The sequence below is a fragment of the Trematomus bernacchii genome, unplaced genomic scaffold (assembly GCF_902827165.1).
Source record: "Trematomus bernacchii unplaced genomic scaffold, fTreBer1.1, whole genome shotgun sequence".
In the NCBI taxonomy this organism is placed as follows: Eukaryota; Metazoa; Chordata; class Actinopteri; order Perciformes; family Nototheniidae; genus Trematomus; species Trematomus bernacchii.
The window spans coordinates 7,917,685-7,941,193 of NW_022987739.1; the positions used below are offsets into that span (position 1 = coordinate 7,917,685).

General features: G+C 42.7%; 1 protein-coding gene across 4 annotated transcripts in view; it reads left to right on the forward strand.

Annotated features, from left to right (window-relative positions):
- Positions 1-6,206: 6,206 nt before the first annotated feature.
- lnx1 (ligand of numb-protein X 1) overlaps positions 6,207-23,509 on the forward strand; it is a 32,477-nt gene continuing 15,174 nt past the window's right edge. The window contains exons 1-2 of one of the 4 annotated variants that reach the window (XM_034147085.1): positions 6,207-6,473; positions 10,823-11,331. In XM_034147085.1, coding sequence (XP_034002976.1) covers positions 10,877-11,331 — 455 coding nt within the window. In that variant the 5' untranslated portion in view covers positions 6,207-6,473; positions 10,823-10,876. Of the gene's footprint in view, positions 6,474-10,822; positions 11,332-16,966; positions 17,661-23,509 lie in introns of those variants that run through there. The other 3 variants (XM_034147086.1, XM_034147087.1, XM_034147088.1) reach the window with 3 other exon arrangements.

A 23,509-nucleotide genomic window follows, 5' to 3' on the forward strand; every position in this document is an offset into this window, starting at 1 on the left:
GAGGGGATGACATGACATTTTTTTGGCAGGAGTTTCGCCATTAGGAGAAGACATTAAGGTGATATGGTGAAGCGGTCTTGACACCGATTCTGATGTAAATGTCATGGAAAGTTACACTGTGGAAACTCTCCATTTGCCTTCCGTTCACAGTGGACTGAGAGTGTGTTCACAGCTCTCAAGAGGCAAGGGGGTCCTGCTGGGAGATCGAGGGCTTGTCAGGAACTGGGAAATGGGATTCTGGGGGATATAACAAATAGAGTGACTGATCTTTGCAGTTTTGTACAGTTGTTAAAACCCTGGGAAGATCAAAGGAAGTATCGACTGCTGCATGTTCACCCACATACAATCTGTACAGTGTTGCTTCGAGAGAAAATCCAAACCCTTTCTATTTAATTGCTCATATTCTCAATGTAATTTCTAGCACTATAAGACATTTTAATCAGCCTTCTATTGTCACAGCCAATCAGGCTAATCTGCTGCTACCCAAGGCTGCTCCTGAGTGACATACGGGGTTGGCAGGGGTCGCTGGTAGCCGCTCACACTGGACCGGGATAATGAGACTGTCCTGCTGTCAGGCATCTGTGGCCCTGCTCTAGTTTTCCTTCGACACACACCAGTACACACAAACAAATACAAACACAATAACACACAGACACGTCCAGGCTTTGAGAAGCGGTGACAGTTGATTGTGTTCGTTTCAAAGGAAGACATATTGAAATAATTGTATAATGTAAACGTATTTGCAGTGAATTGATGGCTAATATGTGCATGTGAGGGCATTCAGGTGTTGGCCTGTTGGTGTGTGTCTTAATGCTAAGTTGTAGTTTTGGCAGCAGAGAGATTAAGTGCATTCATCTTCATTTGCTGGCTGGCGTAAGCTGTGTCACCTGCTGGAACAGCAACGCTCCGCTACCCCCCCCCCCCCCCCCCCCCCCCCCCCCCGAGACTCCGACCGCAGGTTCAATGCTGACGACCGAGCCAGACACACTCGCTTCATATCACTCTGTCTCTCTTCTCATTCTGTATTCTGCTCAGCATCTGTCCCTCTTGTCCCACATGTACAAATGTCTCCCTCTTTTGTTACAATCTGGCTTGGTGGCACTGTGACATTTGACAAGTAGCATAACAAATAACACTATCCATCCCGTGCACTTTGAATGATGATGTTCACACCAGTGATTACTGCTTATAGAGCAGCTGTCACATCTGCACGGCTTTTCTCTGTGTCAAAAGTGGAGCACCTTTTAACACCAGACTAATGACTTATTGAATAAGTCATTATTTCCCCGTATTATTTTGTCAGAGCTGGGAATATTAAAATCGACTGCCCTACTTTATCATCATGCCTTTTTGTGCAAATGAGACCAAAAGAGTGCAACTCTTAGATGAAAACTGCTCCAAATCTCATCCTTTCTGAAGTCTGGCTCCATACTGAGTGTGTGAGATGGGTGGGGTTTGGGTAGGTGTCAAGGCCGACAGTAATGGATGAGCTCCTGTCCTACGTGTGCCGTTTTCTGTGCCTTTATATGTGAAAGTGAGGTGCATATGTTTGTCTGTGTGGCGCTGACACTGATGGGAAGCCACTTTCTATTACCACAGTGAGTGAAAGGGCGAGAGAAACAATACGAGACAGGAGTGCTTTTGTATATCAGATGCCAACTTGAATTAGGTATAGCTGATGATTACCAGCAACAATTGAAAGCATTTCACTCAGAAAATGTATTCATGAAAGAGAAAAAACATCAGCTACGGTAAACAAGCATCATTTTTTGGAGAATACAATGAAACGAGGTTCAATAGAAAGAAAAAAAAGGCTCTGAGGGGTAAAAGCAGCAGATAGATGGCAAAATGGGTTTGTAGGAAAGATGAGGAATGTTTCTTTTTTCAGCCAGTATGAATGTGCGTAAGATGCCTGCATTGCTAAGAGTGTTTTTCATTCAGGTTGTTAAATTATTACACAGTGACCAACTCTAAAAGCTTTGGACTATTTTTGTTGACTGTACCAACTCAGTTGGGGTACATCTCCAGTATCTAAAATTAGCCACATCTTGTTACGTAGATAAAGCACGTCTGAACGCAACTAGATGATTAATAATGAATCAAGTTTCACGTGTACAGTCAGTGCTTTTGTAGAAGTCTGGTCTAAAAACTCAAAAGAGGAAATCTGGTATTTGTTCAAACTGATGATGTTCTTATACTTTCCATTCAACTGTGAGGGCACCATGAATCTCTCTACAAATGTCATGGCAATCCATCCAATAGTAGTTGAGGTATTTCACTTTGGACCAAAGTGCATTTTGTTAAAACTTTCAGACACAAACCATCTTCTCCTGTTTGCTACAGCTTTTCCAACATACCTACAAGCTAAACTGAAAGTGAGTCACACCTTGGCAATAACATCAACAAGCCAGCTTTATGCATGACTACAGGTAAGACAAGCTGACCAGGAAGTTGCTGCAATAGGATTTGGTTGGATCATAAAGTGATTAAGAATGCAGGAGCGGTGAGTAAATTGGAAACATGACCAATCGTCATAAAGGCTTAAGTGTCATAATCATAATCATAATATATCATAATCCTAATGATAATAAAGTCGTCATACAGCACTTTTCAAAACAAAGTAACAAGGTGCTCAAATGGTTAAAATCACAGCAAAAAAAGAACTGCAATGACATAAAATCAGACAATTACAACATTACAAAAAAAGAAATACAATTAATATACTTTTCTTTTTTTATATATATAAGATACGTTCAGCTAAGTGATTAATAAGAAGTCCCTGATCCTGAAAGCCTAAAAATAATAAGAGAACAACAGCCACTAGACCTACCAGCTTGCAGGCTTTACTATAGATATTATAAATTCAGATTAACTTAAAGTCACAAATGATTATCATACAACAATAAAATACAGTTAGCCTCAAGCTTAGTAGAGTTAGTAGGATACATATATATTAATACAGCAGTGGTTACATTTAGACTGTTTCAATATGATTATTAAATGCAGCCTGGTCTGGAGGTAGTGTTTTATCCAAACACTGTGTGAGAGGTGGTTGAGGCTAAATGATAGCCCTTGCAAAACGGACAAAGTAAAGCTTAAAAGGCAGAACAAGTATTTCTTTAATGTTAGACATTAAAAAGAAACTTGCTTTTTCTCTCAAATTGATCCCCAAGCGTACGCTCGCAACACCCACACCTGCACCCACAGACGGTCGGCATTGAACGATCACATTAAAAGGACAAGAAGGAGGCCGTCTCCCTGGTGATGGTGGAGCCGGCTCGGTTGCTTATATTTGATGACCTTCGTTCTGCTGTTTCCACTCTTCAATATTCAAGCTACGGAGAGCCTTTGCTCCATGAAATATGGATGCTGTGTGTAAGGAAGGGAGACCGACCTTTCACTGCCACATGAGAATGGATAGAAAACTAAATTTCTTTCACTTTCTTTTACTTTCTCATCTGCCTTCTGAATTCAACTCAATGCAGGAAACTTAGAGGAAAGTGTGTCAGAGGAATGTGTAGCACATCTAAGCTGGGAAGAGATAGAGGGAGGTGTGTGTGTGTGTGTGTGTGTGTGTGTGTGTGTGTGTGTGTGTGTGTGTGTGTGTGTGTGTGTGTGTGTGTGTGTGTGTGTGTGTGTGTGTGTGTGTGTGTGTGTGTGTGTGTGTGTGTGTGTGTGTGTGTGTGTGTGTGTGTGTGTGTGTGTGTGTGTGTGTGTGTGTGTGTGTGTGTGTGTGTGTGTGTGTGTGTGTGTGTGTGGAGAACAGGGGGAGATTGGTTTCACCTGCACCACAGTGTTTAGATAAACTCCAGCGGCAGGGAGCTATAGACTCAGCAGAAATGAAACAGGATGCAGGTTCAACTCAGCACTTCAAAGACAACTTGGAAGTTGAAGAAACTCCAAATATTTGAATCCCTGTAGCAACACAGACAGTTTCATTTGCTTGAAAGTTTCACATTGGCATTTCCCATCAGTAGTTACATCCTGCTTCGGTACGCTATTTATCAGAGTCAGGAGAAGAGAAGGAGACAGGAGTCTGTTCGTGTGGAAAGGAAATGGGAGTGATATGACAGCTTCAAAGGTCACAGGGAACTACTCTACAGTTTCTTGTTCTTCAACCATCACTTAAGAGACTATACGCTCCACTACCTGATTGTTCAGTGAGGGTGAGCATACAACAACTAGAGAACATTTTCATCATCATCATCATCATCATCAGGCCAAACCCACCCTTCCAACTCTGCCTTCATTTTGATCTCAACCACACACCGGTACATTTTGTGGGAGCATTTTGCACCCTTTTTACACTTTTGACGGAAAATTGCTCAAGTTCGCTTCTGTGGCAGTCCCAACTACAGGATCACAAACAAGTATATAACCCTAACCCTACTTTCAATTCTTGTTGCTGTATATATTTAAGGTCTATATACACAATGGCGTACATCCCCTTTGTTGTTTAGCAAGTTTACTGTACTGTACATGAAAGGAAGACTTGAGTCATTGCTATTCTGACGCAGAGTAACCCATATGTGCTTTTTCTGTATATTCTGCCCAGACACATATTCAACTGGTCTCAGAGTGACTCATGAGGAAACGTCATTTTGTGTCTGGAGCACCTGTGGCTGAGAGTCTCAGGGTTTAAAGAGCAGCGTGAGGTAGGAAGAGCCGAGAGGGAAACCACATCTTAAAACGAGGATAACAACTGTTTTTGTACAAAGCCAGAATCACACGCACAGATTTACAAAAGCAGCTTTTGTCATAGGGAAGAAAAACCATAGCATAAAACAAGGTATTTTGTGTGTATGGTACACAAATGCGTGCAGTGCATGGTAGTATTATTGTGAGACATGTTATTTACTCAGATTATGGGCTTCCTGTGTAAAGACCAGAGCACAGTCCTTCTGTTTACTAAAATGGACTGCAGGAAATCAATCATCTAGGTAGGCATTAAATGTTTTTGTGGGTTATTACATTTTGATCGTGTTAGAAATTACGTCCTGTCAGAACTTGTTGCTCAAGCTGCTGGTGCCCTTTTGAAATACATTTAAAATAAATGGTGGTTTGATAGTGCTTCTGGTACATGTACAAATGTATCAACTGCTTCTCATAACCCTGCATGCTTCTGTTTCAGCGACGTGCAGTCAGTGGAGGCAGAGCCTCACCTGTCATACTCCAATGTAACGGAAAAACAATTAAAGAAAAACTAAATAATAATAATAATAAAATGTCTCCACTGATCTTGTGTAAATGTGATTTCTGTATGATTCCAATCGCATTTTATAGTCAAAATCAGCAAATTTGCCGAGCTCCGCTACGGGAGCGATGAGAAGTGAGGCAGGGACGAGCACTGCCTCACGTAAGCCCACAGTAACTTGTTGGAGCGCGGGCACTAATTTACTGTGGGGTGAGGTGAGGCACAGATGAGCTCTGCCTCACTTCAGAATGTGTCACCCCACAGAAACTGGCTGGAAAGCGGGCCCTAAGCGCATGCCTGTTCCCATCTCACTGTAGGTCACCAATGTAATGTTTGTAGATCCCTTTATTACATTTATCCTCGCCATCCATAGTCTCTAAATAACTTATTTCACGTATGATATTTAGGCTCGCTGGTCTCATCGTACAACGGCAATGAAAAAAGCACCAGGAGAGGCAGCCATAACCTCTGCCGCACTGAAGGGGGCGCACGTGAGCCCACAGGTGCTTGTTGCTACTGTTATTCTACCGCAAACAACAAACTAGACTTTTGAAACTACAGGAAGATAAGGAGGACTTTTACAAAACAGTAATAGAGATTGTTGTCCAGAAGGATAGCATGGACTTATATTCATCTTCAAGTCAAGGTAAGACCACAACTGTAATGAAAATGGGATCTTACTTAGAAAGAACAATCCAATATTTAGATTTTGGGTATCCTTTTGTTGATCGGTCTGTTTAAAATTAATCATAGCATCAGACTAAAAAAGCTTTTGAAAATAACAGAATATTTCGATTAAGGTCAAAATAGGCTATAATATTTGTAAATCTGACTGAAAGAGTCAGTGCCTCACCAGCCATGAACCTCACCGCACGTCACTGTTCTGTTTCCTGCGTCACTCCACTTAATGGGAAATCACAGTTTCCCCAGAACAGGTTTGGGCAGTTCTCTTGTTTACCTTTTCTCTGGCTCCACCCCTCCCCTCTGCCACTTCCTGATCACCTTGGCCTAGAGGTGAGTAAGGTCTGAGCTCACACAGGGACAGTCTTCCCACTTTGGGTTGTAGAATTCCTTTAAGACGGGCATCCGGATATCATTTCTTCAGCTGAAGACCTGCAGCCAATCCTCTGACTGGGACAAAGTCCTTTTTACTGTGTCATTTTACACTCCTTTGCTCCCCCCACCTTCACTCTGAATGGTTTAATGTTACACCCTCTGTGAGGCTTTACCTGCCCAGGTGAACTGCTCTGCTAAAAGTGAACGTCGCTCATGAAGCCATGTAAGTATACTTTCCCCTCTACAAATAGTTTTTTTTATCATAACTGTGGTTGTAACTTGTGTTAAATCCTCCACAGTAGAAACGTTACAAACCAGTAGTTACAAAACAATGTTCCAGGGCTTTTTGCTGGTCACTGCCTTTTGCATGGAATTCATTTGCATTGAATCCCTGTGTGAGTGCTCACTTCACATGTGTGTGATAGTTGCCTGTGTAGCTTGTTTTCTGTTACCTACGTGTGTGTGATTGCTAATCTCAGCCTCTCTGTTAGTGTTCAGTGCAGTCTGTGCTCATCCAGTCAACCATTCTGATATTATAGACACTTCACAGAGTTTTGCATCTGCGTGCAGCTGTTCCCCCAGACTGAGGTGTCAGGTCTGGCTCAAACTCACCGCTGAGATATGAATTCAGAGAGGGACCGACACACACACACACAAACACACAAGAGCCTTATGTAGAGGTTATTGAAAGGACAGGAATTACATTACCTAGTGGGGTGGATATTCCACACTTAATCACCCTATTCTGGTAAGAAAGGAACACATATACAAGCTTAAACCATGTGTTATTTAATAAAGAGTTATAGCATTTAACAGAATCAAACTATTTCCTGCTGGAAAAGACAGATAACCCGTTCCACTGATGTGGTAAGGAAATCTGACCAAGTTACACAGAAAAGCAATGACTTTATACAGGGAAGGGACACAGGAAGAGGATTCATTCAGCTAGGCAATCCACATTACAGTCCCAAGAAAGGTGGGGGGGAAGACAGAAGGGGGAGCACAGCATGTTAACAACCCTAACATCCATATGATAATTGCCTGACAATGGTCAAGGCGACACCCTTCTGTCTGAGAACACTTTGTAGCCAGGCAACCTACATACATATTGAATCACTATACATTCCAATCATACCTTGTTGCTTCACATCCTATATGATCATTCTAAGAACATATATATATATATATATGTTTATTCTAAGTGGAACAGTATGTGCTAGATTTCAAGAATACTGACAATAGTACTAAGTTGTGTTATATAATTAATGTATCATGGGATTCTTGATAGGCTGGGTATTGTCTTACACCCCAATTGTCAATATAGACACATTTAATTAATTAGTGTGTCATGTTACATACTGTCAATACTGTTTAATGTGCACTGTTTGTTTTTTATTTTATGTGTTGGTTATGAAACTGATTTCTGCTGAAAGTGAAAAAAACTGTCTTACTGGAATCTTCAGTGATTCATCGACATGTCTGAACACAACAGACTATGCTGTGTGTGTGTGTTTTTTCCTTTAACACCAGGCTTCCTTGTTTGTTTGTGCTCAAGGTCAGTGTTTATTAACAGGCTTGAATCAGCATTGGTGAATTAGTATCGGCATGCTATATTGACTTTTTTTAACCTAATGATGAACTGATATGTTCACAAACAACTTCAACTTCTCATTCAGCACTCCTACTCCTACTCTGTGCTGTAATTGTGTTTGTGAGCGTGGGCCCTGTGATTGTGTGTCAGCCTTTAAATTAGTTTGTTGCTTAACATGAATCAGATGGCAGTTTATAGTCTTTTCCATGTGAGGCCACAGCTGCTTCAAATACAATGAGCAGGTGTAGTCTGTGTCAGTTCAAATACATAATAGCATACATTTCGGTATGTTGCGGCACTTAAAAGAAAATCTACAATGCTTAACAAACAAGTTATGCAAAAGAAGACTGTTGTGTTTAAGCATTCTTTGCTCTCACTTATCTCATTTGGCTGCGCCTCTAGCAGGGTGTGTTTGTTTGATTGATACAGATATGATTTGATTATGTTGAGTATGAAAAGTGGATATGTATATGCTACTTCAGTGTGGATAGCAAGAGTGCGGACGCAGACATATTCAGCATGTCATTGGGTTGTTTTTCAAACTCAATCGTTAGGAAAAGGAGCTGACTTGACATGACTTGTATCATTATTAACGCATCAAGTCTTTCCAGATCACAGGAGAGGAACATGAGAGTGAATCAACAACCCTATTTACATAAAATGTACAATGTGTGACGAATAAGGTGTAGGCTTAGACAAACAGCTCGCCCAGTCTTTTAATAGTTAAATAGCCGACCTTTTGAGCTTGACTTTGGTACAAAGACAAAGGAAACACTTTTGCTTTTGTGTTGACAGTCCAAACACTGAAATAAAAACCAGGACAGAATGCAGCCTAACTAAAATCCTCATCATTCTAATGCTTGCTAATTGTAAGGCAGGTGTAGCTATTAATAAAGCATCAGTAATGTGTAGTTAAGGTCCAGTCTATCAGCTGTCTTATACTGTGGCGTTCAGGTTGTCCTGTCACTTCAGGAATTAGGAATGAACCGGAGAAAGCTGATGCTCCTCAGGCACAGGCGTGTCCTCTGTCTGAATTTGCCCATCTGTATGAGTGGGTGTGCAGTGGTGTGTGTGTGTGTCTCTGCATGGATGTACATGTATTTGTATGCGGAAAGTATTGTTGGAAGGTGATCGACATTCCAAACACAAATTGTTATGGTTAATGGGTTCCAGTGAGGTTAAAAGTAATGAAATGTTTTAAAATTCTGATTAATTTACTATGTTCCTTTGTTAGTGTTTTATCATTACTTCTTTAATATCAAAGTTTCCCAAAGAGAACAAACGTATTCCCTTATCCTGTTCAGATAAGGAACTGGGGAGAAAACCACCTTCATTTTTTATTGACTTTAAAAAAAAAATGTCTGCTCCCGCCCTTAGATATTTCTTTGTCTCTCTTTTTTATTCTATCCTTTTCTGTTTTAAGCTCATCCTGTGCAGTGATGAAAGTGCACTGCTCCATAGATCAGGGCAGACCTCACGCAGCAGGTGCCAGAGAGTGTGATGAATCAGCCATGTTACCGCAGGCTCTCAGTGGGAAAGTTCATCTTTGTTAAGACTGCTCAGCCTCTTCTTGTTAGCAGTCCCCTCCCAGACTCACCCAAACACACTGAGCTTATAAAGCTGTCACAACTCGCCGTGCACTTCCCTCATGCTGCGTATGTAAAAAGCAATGAGGACGGCCTGTTTGTTTTGACATCTCCGTGGTTACTTAGTAGATTTGCTTGTACTTGTATGTGAGCCTCCATATTTGCCGCCATTAGCATATGGGATTCACTTCAAAGTGTATTGTTTGCTCTGATTTTATTTAGAGCATGGGAACACATCCAATTAAAATAAAACTCGCACTTGGATGACATTTGCATTCTTCAGACTACAAACACAAGTTTTGTTCCTGTTTGTTGTTGTTGTTTTTTTTCACAAGATCTAATGTCTCATTATTCAGCCAAGCCCAAATAGCGAGTCCAGAAACAAAGCTTGTGGAGTGCCAACAAGATGGCTGTTGCCAAGGTGACGTGTGACTGAGCCCATCTGTTCGTGTCCATGTGCTCGAGAAGCCTGCCTGTTTTGGAAATGACGTGTGCATTGGCACGCTCACAGTGTCGAATGGATGTAAACCTGTGAGGCAGTAAAAAAACAGTTTGAAATCATGTCACATCCGACAACATTTGTCATGCAGTACAGCGAGTGCGTGCTGGAGACTTATCTGTGTCTATCTGCCTCGACACTTGCTGCTGCGATGAGGATTATTGATGTTCTTGAAATCTCAGTAGTTTGATATTACTCCTCTGTGCCAGCGTAGAAAATCCAAGAAATTGAGAAAAACAAGAAAGAAAAGTTTGTAGGACTGCTGCGCACATTATGTGCTGCTGTTGTTCATCTTTGTGTTTAAGAGAAGCTCTGCTCCAGCAACATTGCTTATGAATATTTTCACACCCTGTTTACTTGAAATGATAACTGTGGCTGCTGACTCCCTTTCTTTGGTGGAGTAAAGCACCAGTATACATTTACTCGGCTACTGTTCTAGTTCATTTTTGAGAAACTAGCAGTAGGACAATATTGTGAACTTCTTTATAACGTTCCAGAGGCATATATTCATATTTTTACTCCAAAACATTTCTCTGCTGTTACTGGCTAGTTTTTTTTAGATTTATTTGTTATTTACAATTATATTCACAACCGTTTTGGCCTGTGACCCCTTACTAAAACATTTTTTTGTGGGGGTCCCTTATAGACACAGTGAACAAATACCATAAGAAAAACCTATAAAAACAGTAAAAACATGACCCTATTTATCATCTATCCAAGTCATCTTGTGACCCTTTTGGGGGCCGGATACCCATGTTAGGAACCACTTGGCTATCAACTTAACTCTAAAAAAAGTAGTTTAACTACCCCCAGCTTGGCCACATACAACAGTTAAATCCTACATTGATGACAACAATCTAACTACATTACATATAATATTCCTTTTCCTCACATAGATCTATGCTGCTGATGACTTCCTGACTGGATTCAACGAGACATCCCGACTCCAAATGAGTATCGAGGAGTATAGTATACAGTCAGAAGTTGTCATGGCGATGGCGGGGGCCTCTGCTCCACCCCTTTCCCCCTCAGAGTATGGACTTTTGTCTCCGCCTCCTGACCTGTGCGTCTCATGTGGGCACAGCCACCAGCTGGAGGAGAACCACGAGTACCTCTACACAGACGAGGTGGACGACGACCTGGTCTGTCACATCTGCCTGCAGGCGCTCATCAGGCCTCTGGACACGCCCTGCGGACACACCTACTGCCAGGAGTGCCTCACCAGCTTCCTGCTGGAGAGCGACTTCTGCCCGGTGTGCCGCACGCCCCTCATGCTGCAGAGCTGCAGGAAACCCAGTCTGCTGGTGCACAAGCTGCTGGACAAGCTGACTGTGGCTTGCCCCTTCACTGACTTTTGCACTGACACCATGGCCCGTGGGGAAGTGGCAGACCACATCAAAAGCAGGTAGGAGGAAAGAAGCACGGTTTCATTTTTCCCAACATTAACATGGCAAAAGCAGTTTGTACCTAGGAGCATTTGCAGGCCTATTACTTTATTTTATCATTAGTAATATTGTATCTAGTAACATCTACAATGACCTGCAGTAAACACACACTCTAGGTTTCCCACTCTCCACTGCCTAACGTCATTAACCCACAGCTCCCGTCCCAAAGGGGAGAGTTGTTTCTCCATCCAGGCTTTCATCTAAACTAGGCCCAGCTTTTTCTTGTTTATATATCATTAAGAGACAGTTCTCTGTATTCTCTCAGTCTGGATCTGTTTTCATTAATACTCATTAACACTCGCCCAGCCCAAAGGGCCTCAGGGATAATTAGTGCATCACATCACACATCACACACAAGATGCAGAGTGTTTTCCTACTCATTTGCACTTTATAAAACTCTATAAACTCTTAAAATGTTGTGCTTTTTTCCCCTGCCCTTTCACTCTTTTTATTTCCCACCACCCACAAACACCCATTTTTTCTGCCACCCATCATTTACCCACATTGCTCCATTATTTCCCTGCCTTTTTCTCTTCATGTAGTGTGTGTCTTAATGAGACGTGGAGCTCTGAGGACGACTCCCAGAGGGATTCAGCTATTCTCCCATAGTTAGAAGGTGTTATCTGTGAAGGTGAGAGGCCACGGTCAGAGGGAGAACTCCACACATTGTGTTGTGGCCTGTTCTTTAAAACTGTATCATCTCAACAGTGCTCTGCTTTTTCACTCACCGGTAAACTGTCCAACCCAGAGCAATGCAGCTGCTGATTCCTTTGATTGCCATCATTTCGCTTTTTTATTCGCACATTGCAAACTAAAAAAACGAACAAGAATTGGGATCTAAATTGAGGTAAAGTACCGATTCCCCCTTTTACTGACATTTTCTCCACGTTTGGGCCATGGTCCAGTGATTTTGACTAAACCATGATTTGTTGATAAAGCTGGTTATTATGGTTGGCCTAGTACTTGTTGGATTTTAACAGGTGCAGATGAGTCGGGGATGTTGGATGGGTCAACCAAACATTGTTTTTTTACCATGAGTGAATAGATATCGCTTCCCATTTCCCACCAAAAGTCACAGTTGTTTATTTTTACAATGGCCACAAACAGACCCCTAAAAATAGCTCAAGTGCTCATTATTTAACCATGACCCCAACGGCGTAACCATTACAGAAAAGTCATTTTAACCCAAACCATGATCTTTCGCTAAGCCTAACCAAGCCGAAACTCAAACAAACCTTAACCACATAAAATAAAATGCAGTTGCATGCAATGTTATGGAGGTTTAAAATGGGTACCAAAGGAATGAAGTTAATATGAAAAGAAAAACACCTTCTGTATCTACACTTATATATGAATTTGAAGACCTGGGGTTAATATGAATCATATTTCTCTCTGTTTGTGGCCATGATGGTAGAGCACACTGTCTCTGGCCATACCCAGTAATCTGGCAGAGGGTCAGGAGCTGTAATGACTGAGACAGCCACGCCATCTGGTCAGAGATGATTTCATACCCATGTAATCGTTCATGACCTTATTGGCCTTTGGTTAGAGCAATTGTCAATGTAAACACAATTAGTACAATTAAGAACCAAATAAAAACCACTTGATCAACGGTATTTCTTCCCGGCTTTGTCCTGTAAGGGCTTGCACAAGCTTCAGCAAGAAAATTCCTCCCCAACCGCTCAGGTATTCATTTTTTAGCCAATTACACGTGGCTACATGTTTGTGCGCTGCTTAAAACAGGTTTTCTCTTCTCTTCTGTTAGTCAAATGAATTTACCCAGAGCGCCATGTGTGTGTTTTACTGATGATTGAGCATGATGGTGTTTCTGTCTCTTTTTATGTAAAATTGTGCTTGTTTTCAAGTTAGCTTTCAAAGCCCACAGAGGAGCTCTTCAAAGCTTGTGTGGCTATTTGGAAATGGAATGAGAGTTCCTGGCAGTTACTATCATTTTATTCTATAAGTATACCTCTGGAAGATCCTGTTTTATTTGACCTTTTTGCTGTGTGTGTGTGTGTGTGTGTGTGTGTGTGTGTGTGTGTTTATGAATGTTTGTTTGAGAAACAGACCGAGACTGGGAGTGAGAAAAGAGATAAGGCCACCTAAGCCAGATACGGTGACAGGTGTGTAAGCTAACCTGTTTTGCTACCCACGTTATTCCTAGCCCCATGATACCTTGGTGAAAATATGGGTGCGACTTCCAGTTATTCCTTTCATTGAACCAGCCTGTGGGATAGTTAACAGAGACATGAAGGTGTCTTCTTCTTTTTATAGGTTTGAGCTTTTCAGTAACTGAATGATGTGGGAACATATGTCACACCTTAAAACAGCTAATGTGGTTAAACCTGGGACTTCTGTACCACCAAGGAGTGGAAGGACCACCACATGAAGTGGCCCTGGAAAGCAGTAACAAACTAATGAAGTTAACCTGTTAAGGCCTGAGCCTGTTTTTCAGGTTTCAGGCTCGAAAATGACATGCCCAGAACAAATGACTATATCTCCACTTCTAAAAGGGGTAAATTAACAATCTTTTTTCTCAAAGCAATGAAACACCTGTGAGTTGGATGTAGAAAAGTCAGAATCAATATAGATGTTTTTATTTTAAAGTAAATTCAGATTGAACATAGTAAAAAAATGTAAATTATAGTTTCCGTCCAAAAAAGCCCATTACTTATAGTGAAAACCACCCTTGAATGATGAGATCGAAGACTAAAAGCTTTAGGAATCCAAACTATAACATATAATAAGTACCCTGTATCAAGATTGATGCAAAACAAGTGAAATTTGACCTTTTTAGAGAGGTTTAGAAAAAGAAACGACCTCTGGGGTCATTTGGGTGTATTTGCCATATCTCTCATCGGTCGATTTTGATGATTGACACCACTTTTGAACCGTTGGAGCCAATAAAATCGAGAGGGAGTTCCTAAATCCATCTAAATATTACCATTGGTGAATGAGAGGATGCACAGCCAGCATGCCCAAAACCGGAAGCTCTCATACACTCTCGTAGCTCTCATAGCAGCTATATATGAAAACTACTCTTATTGACATAATTGTTATGATGGATTATCCGTAGTCATTTCAAAGTTTCACAGAGACATTGGATTAACCTTCAGCAGCATTTATATGCGTTTTAATGCCATTGAACACAACTTTTGATCACACAGTGATGAGACTTATACCATTGGAATATGTGGAATCTCAGCTTTCATGTGATATCTTGTTTGTGCAGATCCGATGAAGTATACAATATTTCTACCGTGAGTTATGTGCTAAGTGCGTTAGCACTCTTTCGCTTAGTGCTAATTCAGACGCTTGGCGTTAGAGTTGTGTTTTGTTTCGGTAAAAATGGTTCATATCGTCAGGTAGCTGAGTTTCTTCCGGTTAAGTGGGTATGACACATTCATAGTTTGTTAAATGCTAAGAAGCCCTCAGACGCTGTTTCTTGCAAGCAGTGGCGGCACCAGAGTATTTTTGTTGGGTAATCTATGGTAGGGCTAACCCATACGGTGGTGGGGCTCAAGTCAGTATTTGCAATGTAATTACATACACGCTATATCGCCCCCCCTCGACAGTGAAACGCCACGCGTGAGGTTTCGATTATTTCCCTGTCTCAATCAAAATTGAACTGTATGAAATAAAACGGCACATTTGTCTTGTAGTAAATAAAAAGGGATCACTGTGAACGTGACGTATCATAGTACACGTTGAAGATCCAATGGGGATACTGAATGGCGGTTCCGATTGATCTCAATCAGTAATGCATGACGCAGACCCAACATTTCGTTGCTCTGATCTGTAGCCTACCCCAGCCATACCCTGGCGCCGCCACTGCTTGCAAGATGTTGTCGGAGCCTCGGGCTTAACAGGTTAAAGGGACAAGTTGCGCTAATGTGTGGCCTAAAGACTGTATTGAACACAACAGGAAAGTTAATTGTTAATGATCTTACTGCTGGTTTGTAATTAAAACAAAGTCTTCTCAGTGACAAGCCCATAAATATACTGTCTCTTGAAAATATCTATTTTGACTATAGATTAGTATTGGCTGGTGTGAGTTTATTATGAAAAGGAATTATTGAGAGAGAGTTTGTGTGTTTGTTATGTTGGTGTAAGTCAATGTGCAAGTGTATGGAAATGGCTCCTTTGGGGGCAGACTGGATTCTGTTCACAAACTGCATCCTGTCACAATCCAATTACATTTCCATTTCCTGCATGCCCTGCGGTCTTCTTGCTGTGCGCACTGTTCAAATACCGCAGGATAACTTATGCCTCACGCATGCATACATTACAACACGCAAACAGACACGCACCGAAACACACACAAACAAATCCAGCCTGTAACCACACTACCTCCATCCATGAAATATTCATTCAGACAGGGTATTTACACCAGTTAAGTGTCTTTCTCGAGGGTAGAAGACAGCTGAGTGCTATACAAATCGGATAACAGTGGGAAAAAGGTACCAACAGGGAAACCAAGATAAAGTAAAGGAGCAGAGGAAGGGAACGGAAAAAAAGTGAAGATGAAAATCAGGATAAGTAGGATGCGGAGTAAAATGTGAGTTTTTAAATAATCTTGCCATGATTTAAAGTGGCTTGATAAACATCAGTGGAATCGGATTGATTGTGGGGCTTGACAGGATGAGATGAAAATAGATACGCTGCAGTATTGCACATTCAAAGTTCTCTTGAATCCCTCCCTCCTTTGTTTACTACAGAAAACATCAGAGATTACAGTGACGAAAGTGAAGATATGAAGAAACCAGGAAGAGTTGCTTGAGGAGAGAAATACACCTCTCAAAATCCTTTGAATGTACCTTGATTTTGTTTTCAGCACCTTTGAGTGAATGCCGTTCACAGCCATCAACATGTACCACAGTCCATCAAAACACACCTCTGCCCGTCACTTCCCAGCTCTAAGCGCGTCCCAAGATCCCTGCAGTTCACAATCAGGTTGTGATGATAGAAAGGGTTAACCTCTCTATTTGTGTATAACATACACCCTTTATCACTCCCTCTCTCATTGCACTGTATACATTCTCAAATTGAAAGATTGAATGACTGATTGAATCAATGAATGAAAAGGCTCTTGATCAATGGCTCTCTGAAGATTTGTTCCAAATGTTCTTTTTTTTTTTTGCACCTGTCTATTTCGTTCATGTCACTCAAAACAGCAAGCCCCCATCACTGCAGAGATTATTGATTTGCCGGTGTGTTTTGGTAATGTTCTTTTTTTTTTTCACACATGGAGGCAGATTCTGTTTAGCGATCAGACCAATCTGCTGCACAGGGAGCAGTCCATCGTTGGAGAGGAGGGGAGAGGGCTTGGAGGCAACATATTCTCCCCCCTCCTCTCTGTCCTCCCCCTTCATAAACCAACATATGTGCAGGCAGGGGGAGGTGAATGCAGAGGTTGTACGTGTGTGTATGTCTGAGATTGTGCATGTGTGAACACGCATGAGGAGGGCACAGCCAATCAGAGCATCACCAGGTACCTCCCCCCCCTCGTGTCTTTGTTTGGTCTGCTCCATCTCCCCCCTCAGTGGTTTCTGCTGCAGTATAAGTCACAGCCTGCGCCGTTCTCTCTGACATACACACACACACGCACACTCACACACACACACACCGATGGAGACAGATATGCACACACACGCAAACGAGCGCAAATCCTCTTACAACTCGCTAGTGCCCAGAGCAGATTAAGGGGCTGCACATCTCAAATTGTATTCCAAATGTGCCACCTTTGCATGGGTCTCCTTCCTCTTCTTCTTGCACTTTCTCCTCTTCCTCCTGTACCACAACGGGACTTCTGCTCTGCACCTGCTTCTGCTGCTTCTTCCTCCTCCGCTCTGTCTTCAACCTCTGGCAACTGGCCCGTTTGCCTCTGCAGCTGAGATGACCAGGCAGCCCGCCTGAGGCAGAGGAAGAAACTGCCAGGCTCACACAGACACAGAGGTAGAGAGAGAGGGGGGAACCCGAGGGGAAGAAAGAGGCTGAAAAGGTAGGAAGTGAAGGATTCTTTCTGATCTGAGGGGCGCCTCTGGAGAAGGAAGGCAGGCAAAGAAGGGGGGTCAGTACGGCCAGGTTCGGAGAATTGGAGGTGGAGGAGGAGGGGGGACTAGAAGAGGAGAGAGCTTCAGCGCAGAGAGGAAAGGAAGAGGGGGAAATAAGTGAGGAAAAAGAGCCCAGCGTTGACCATGAAGGCTCTGTTGCTGCTGGTCCTGCCCTGGCTCAGCCCGGCCAACTACACAGACAATTTGGGCAACCTGCACATCCTCTATTCTGAGCTGTGAGTACAACACTCAGCGTCCTCCATCATCCAACATCACCCCATCCGTCCCATCAATCAACAGTCCATGCAGCTGTTAATATGTCGTTTTGCATGTCTTTCACTTCCTTTATCAGTCTGTATTTGTTTGTTGTGTCTACATCTATGCGTATTTGTGTGTAAATTCTGATGTTTACTTTTTTTATTATCACTTTAAGAGTTACAGTGTGTCTCTGTGGTGTGAAAATAAACCTAGAATAGCTTTGTAATGCTCTGCACATTGGTTTGTGTGGCTCTGGGATGCAGTAGAGGCAGCAGGTAGGGCTTTGTGCTGTCCAGGACAGTTTGGATGCTACAGCACTGCAGCATGGCATCTCTCTCTCCCTTTTTCTCTCTCCCTCCCTCTCTATTTCTCTCTCTCTCACTCCGAGTGTATCTGTGAACTGTATTGATTAGATTGAAATGTCGGCACACGTTTGCTCCCTTTTTGTTGGCTTTATTCACAGTCCCGTTAAGCATATGGACGGCTGTAACTACGGTGTGTTTGTTTTTGGTGATAGACTTTCACCTCAGCATTAAAAAATCATAGCTGGCTATTCTACTACTGCAATCCCATCTGTTTAAGCCTTTATGTAAACATACTCTTTATATATTTCAAATAAATCAGTACCATACAAATACACATAAAAAGGCACACCTGTTAGTGTACATTTTCACAGGCTTTCCTTTCAATACATATTTAATCAGTAGCAAAGGTTAGATCCCCCTAGGCACTTAGATGTTGGATATTGTTGTTGAATTTGACACCAGGGAACAAAGCTCTCATGGGGTGTGTCATTAGGGCTGCAATTTATCATGGACTATTTGAACAATTTCTATACATAATTTAGTTCAAAAATATAAAACAAGGGCTAGGGAAAAGGACCATAACATATCTACTGAGCTTCAGGGGACCTCATGCATTGCTGTTTTGTCGGGCCAACTGTCAGAAACCCAAATGTGTTTAGTTTACAGTCATTTAAAACAGAGGAAATCGAAAAATCCTCATATTTTGGAAGCTTTGCAATATTTTCAACCTCTTGAAAAATGTGATAATTTGAGGAAACGTCAACGAGACACCAGACAAAATAATATGTACACACTTTTCGTCACGCTATTTTTGGCACCTCTTCTTCTGAGCTGTGTTTCCCGCTCTGTGTTGGCCCTCAGACTCTCTTTATGCGGGAGTTAATGTTGACGATGTTCAGCAGCTCCACGTGAAGCCAGGGCTCTCTGATCCCAGAGCTGGGCTTCTGCTCCTCTTTCCAGTCTGACGGAAATGTCCCATTATGCTGCATGAATACATGTAACAATGGAGCGCCTTGCAAATCCCCTCATTTCATTGTGTGCTCTCTCCACTGAGAGGGGCTTTAGCTCCTGCAGACACCAAGAGCCCATATTGGACAGCAGTTGATGCCAAAGTAGAGAGAATGGGAAAGAAGGAATGATATAGACAAATGTACTGAATGGTCTGGAAAAATAGAGGTATAGCAGAGATGAAATTTGATTATATACATGACAGACTGGGAGCAGGATGCAATAAGGATGGAAATGAAGTATATGACAAGAGAGAAGATGATAGAAGACAGGAGGGTGTAAGGTCACTTCCTGTGCGTGTCTTCCATCTGGCGATACCTACAGCTTCCATAGTATGTGGGTCGTTTTAATCAGGGGATGTTTGTAGATACATCTTCCGATTTCTATCTTTGCTCAGTGAGTGAGGAATATTGACAGTCAGTGAGAAAGTGGATGTCAGAGTGTGTTTCTGTGCTTGTGACAGTGAGGTTTTTTTGCTGATTATGACATGACAGGGAGAGAAACCAGGAGCAGACAAACGTGGACGTGGTGTTTTTCTGCCTGGCTAGAGAGCAGTAGCACACCATTTGTCTTTATCCATACTGTTGACAGGAGCAGCCTCAAGCTCCCTCCGAGTTACCACCATCTCCGCCTGCCTCTGTTTCTCTCGCTCCTTTTCTCCACTCCTCTTTCTCCCTCCCGTCCTTTCTTTCCTGATTTCTTTCACTTTAATGTGATTACTACAGTGAGTTGATATTGCGTGGGAAATGTGAGAGTGGCTGCAATCTGTCTTACTCACACATAAGTGAGCGTAGGCTTGTGTACACATTATATTGGACATACGCAGGGTGTAGATGGTAATAATAATGCAGAGGGAGAGTAAATGTTTCTCTGTGATGAAATGCTTAATATGGTTACTGCCGTTTTACCCAGTCAGCACTGGCCAATATAAAAATAGCAGCACTGTCATATACAGGAGAGCACCTACATTGTGGTCATTTTACTCGTAACACTCACATATGCACACACAATAAGACTTTCCTTTTCCCCTCCCGCAGCCCGCATGGGTTCCCCTGATGATCACAGTGCAGTGCTGTGGAGCATTAATGATTAATCTATGTTCATTTTCTGTGCCGGTGCTGAGATGACTTAAACACTATGATTAGCTTAGCTTCCGTTCTTTCAGCCCTCATCTCGGAGGTGTTTGATCACCAAGAGCTGTGCGCACTCCCAGTGCTCGAGACATCTTCGGCATGGAAGAATTCTAACAGGATTAGCAGAGGAACTCGCTGAATCTGAACAATAAGAGTAATTTATTTATGCTGGGTCCACCTCGAGTCAAAGGCAGTGCACCATTGCCATGACCTCTTGGGCCTCGTGGCAGTTTTTAAGTGTAAGGCAGGCTTCACTAATTAGACTTTTGTTTGGATTAAATATTAATCCCTGTTCTGGGGTGAGGCAGCTCTCACTGTCTTATTGTATATAGCAGGCCAGAAACACAGGGGAGGCCAGTGGAGAGTGGTTGAGAGGTAAGAAATCAAAGCTACTTCCTACTCTCCTGAACAACTTGCACATCTCTCTAAAAGGAGATAACAATAAATCAGCCTCATTATATCTTTGCATGGGATTTACAATATGAAGCACATTCTGGGAATCCATCATGGGATCATTTAAATGCATGGGTAGTCAAAGTATACAAACTACACAATGGAAAGAAAACATAGGACAAGGACACAAGTAGAGGAATCGCTGAAGATGTTCGCAAACAAACAGACGCATGCATAAATATCAAATTACACGTAACACAATAAAACAAGTATGCATGAAAATACACACATTTGACTATGTATAATTGAAGAACGCCGACCGCATGTGCAAACACACAGTCACAAAAGAAGCGATTAATTATGTATGTATTCATTTATTCATGAACAGAAGTGAGTAGCAGGTCAAAGTGTTTACTTTCGCAGAGCCTTCCTCTCATATGTGTCTCTGCTCAAGCAGAAATGCAGCACACCAGTGGGGCAACCAGGTATTAGTGTCATCATGCAGAAGGGGTTTAAAATGGGATTGAGTTGGGTATTTTATAAGAAAAACATTTGCCCAAACTTTAATATACCAGATTTGTTTCCGCAATGCAGTGCTCGTTTTGATCTGTGCTGATTCATAGACTTCAAGTGCCCTACTTCTCCAGCCATATCACTGAGAGTGTATGTAAATATGTCTGTTAACCTTTGCCTCTTGCTGGTTTACAGTCTGGCTGGTGTTTGGGGTCTATGAGGCATGACATGTTAAACATGGAGTATTTTCTACAGTCTCTTGTCTGCAGCAGGCTTATCCGTAGGAGGGGATCTATACGGGCGGCCTGCAGAGTAGGGATCCAGCAGAGTGTGAGGAGAGGAGTGTAGAGTTAATCTCTCACGTGAACGGTGCCCTGCTGAGTGCCAGGGCTTTGGGTTTGGTTGACCAGAGCTGGCTGAGTTCGCATGGCACGAAAAGGTACGGAAAACAGGACACTGCCAAGGGCTAGTGTGGCATGGATTGAAAAATATAAGGTGCCAATAGCAATGTGGGACAGCATCCTAGTGGGAATTCTTTATGATTATATTCTGAAGTGTGGAGGGGATTACAGTTAGAGTTGCACCTCACTGAGAGCAATGTAGTATTTCAGATCTAAATAATTTGTGGCCCTTGAGCTGAGGTCCAGCTCAGCCAGAGAGCAGAGAATAAATCAGCTGTGCTCTTCTAGTCTGTTGTCATGGTTGAAACCAGATACTGACACAACAAATGCTGCATAAATGTCCTACCAGACCAATCATGAGGTCAGGGTTCCGGTGATGATCGTACATATTGATTGGCTGAAAAAACCATGACTCAGAGTTTGGGCTGTAACTAACAGGCTGACTGGACTGACACAGCGCTTGGCTGGGAAGCCTCTGCACTCGTAAACACACACAGAAGCATCAAGCATGCCAAACCTGCCGAGCCACTGCTCACCGCACAGGAGCTCAAGGGAAAGTTCCAACACAAAGGCAGGATTTATGCTCTGTGTTGCCAGTTGAACGCATTCACTTTTGGTTTCTGTATGCATTCGTCTTCAACGGCTGTAAGAAGTCACACCCAACTAAACCTCGCCTACTACTTCAATTGAGCAAATCTGTCTTTGGAAACAAAGCCAAAAATGTGGTCCCTCAGCAGAGACTGTCCCCCTCCCCTCACCCCCTCCTCACGCAGCAGCTGGGATTACCTCTTGCAGCAGGCGGATCCAATCAACACACCAGCGCACCCTCTGATTAACACTCCTCTAGTTCATCATTAACTGGATTACTCTGTCTTTATGTCGCTCTCTCTCTCCTCTCTCACTCTACGTATCTATATATCATACCGTCTATTCCCCACCTATCAAACTGTGTTCATGTGTTTAGCATATGGCCCAAGTGTGTGATAAAGAAGTAATTGAAATATTAATCTAATCAAGCAAAAATATGTAAATTATTATTTCCATTAAATGAATGACCGCCAACCCTCTCCATGTTGCACCACAATACTTGGTGTGTGTGTGTGTGTGTGTGTGTGTGTGTGTGTGTGTGTGTGTGTGTGTGTGTGTGTGTGTGTGTGTGTGTGTGTGTGTGTGTGTGTGTGTGTGTGTGTGTGTGTGTGTGTGTGTGTGTGTGTGTGTGTGTGTGTGTGTGTGTGTGTGTGTGTGTGTGTGTGTTGTGTGTGTGTGTGTGTGTGTGCGTACTGCGTACTGCGTAGCAACCTTCAGGCTCACAAGGCACCGGGGATGCTCTTCTCACAGTTTCTTACATGTCACTCAGTGTTGCTGGTGTATTTTCAAAAGCATTAGAAGGTCGGTGTCAAAACTCATTAGTAACAACTCCCTGCTGCTGCTTTTAGATTAATAAGGATGCCAAGACAAGGAAGAGCTCACATAACCAGAGTTAGCTAAGCTGTGGGTCATACACAGGTCAGCTGCTGCACCCCAACAGACTCACTGTAGGATGACTTTGTAAATAAACAATGCTTTGGATTGAAAGCCATTTGCATGATTACACTGCCGCAGCATGTGAAAATATGCCCACACCGCCAGTTCCTGTTTCCGACTGTCTGACCTGGAATTGTCACCTCAGCGGGGGTAATTTGCACTGTATGCGGAGTGTGGCCCAACATGATTGTCCGTGGCAGTCAGGGGCAGAGAGAGTATTTGGGTTAGGAAGGATAATCCACTCACCCCTAAAGAGGATTGGAGAATCTCCCAGGCTTTGATGAGTTGTGAGCTGGTGTTTATTTCACATCACAAGAACAGGGCTGTTTGTGTCACAGCCAGGGCGCTTCGGCACGGCCACCGCACCACAGAAAGCATCATGGGTAATTGCTACTGCGCTGGAGAGATTCAGGAGTAAAGTAGTTGTAGGTAGAGGAGGCGAAGGGCGGAGCGGGTGGGATGTTTTGGTGTCCTCCCTCCTTATCTTGCCACAGATCCTGGGGTTTAGAGAGATGATGTGATAACTGAGGCTTTGCTGACCGAGACACAG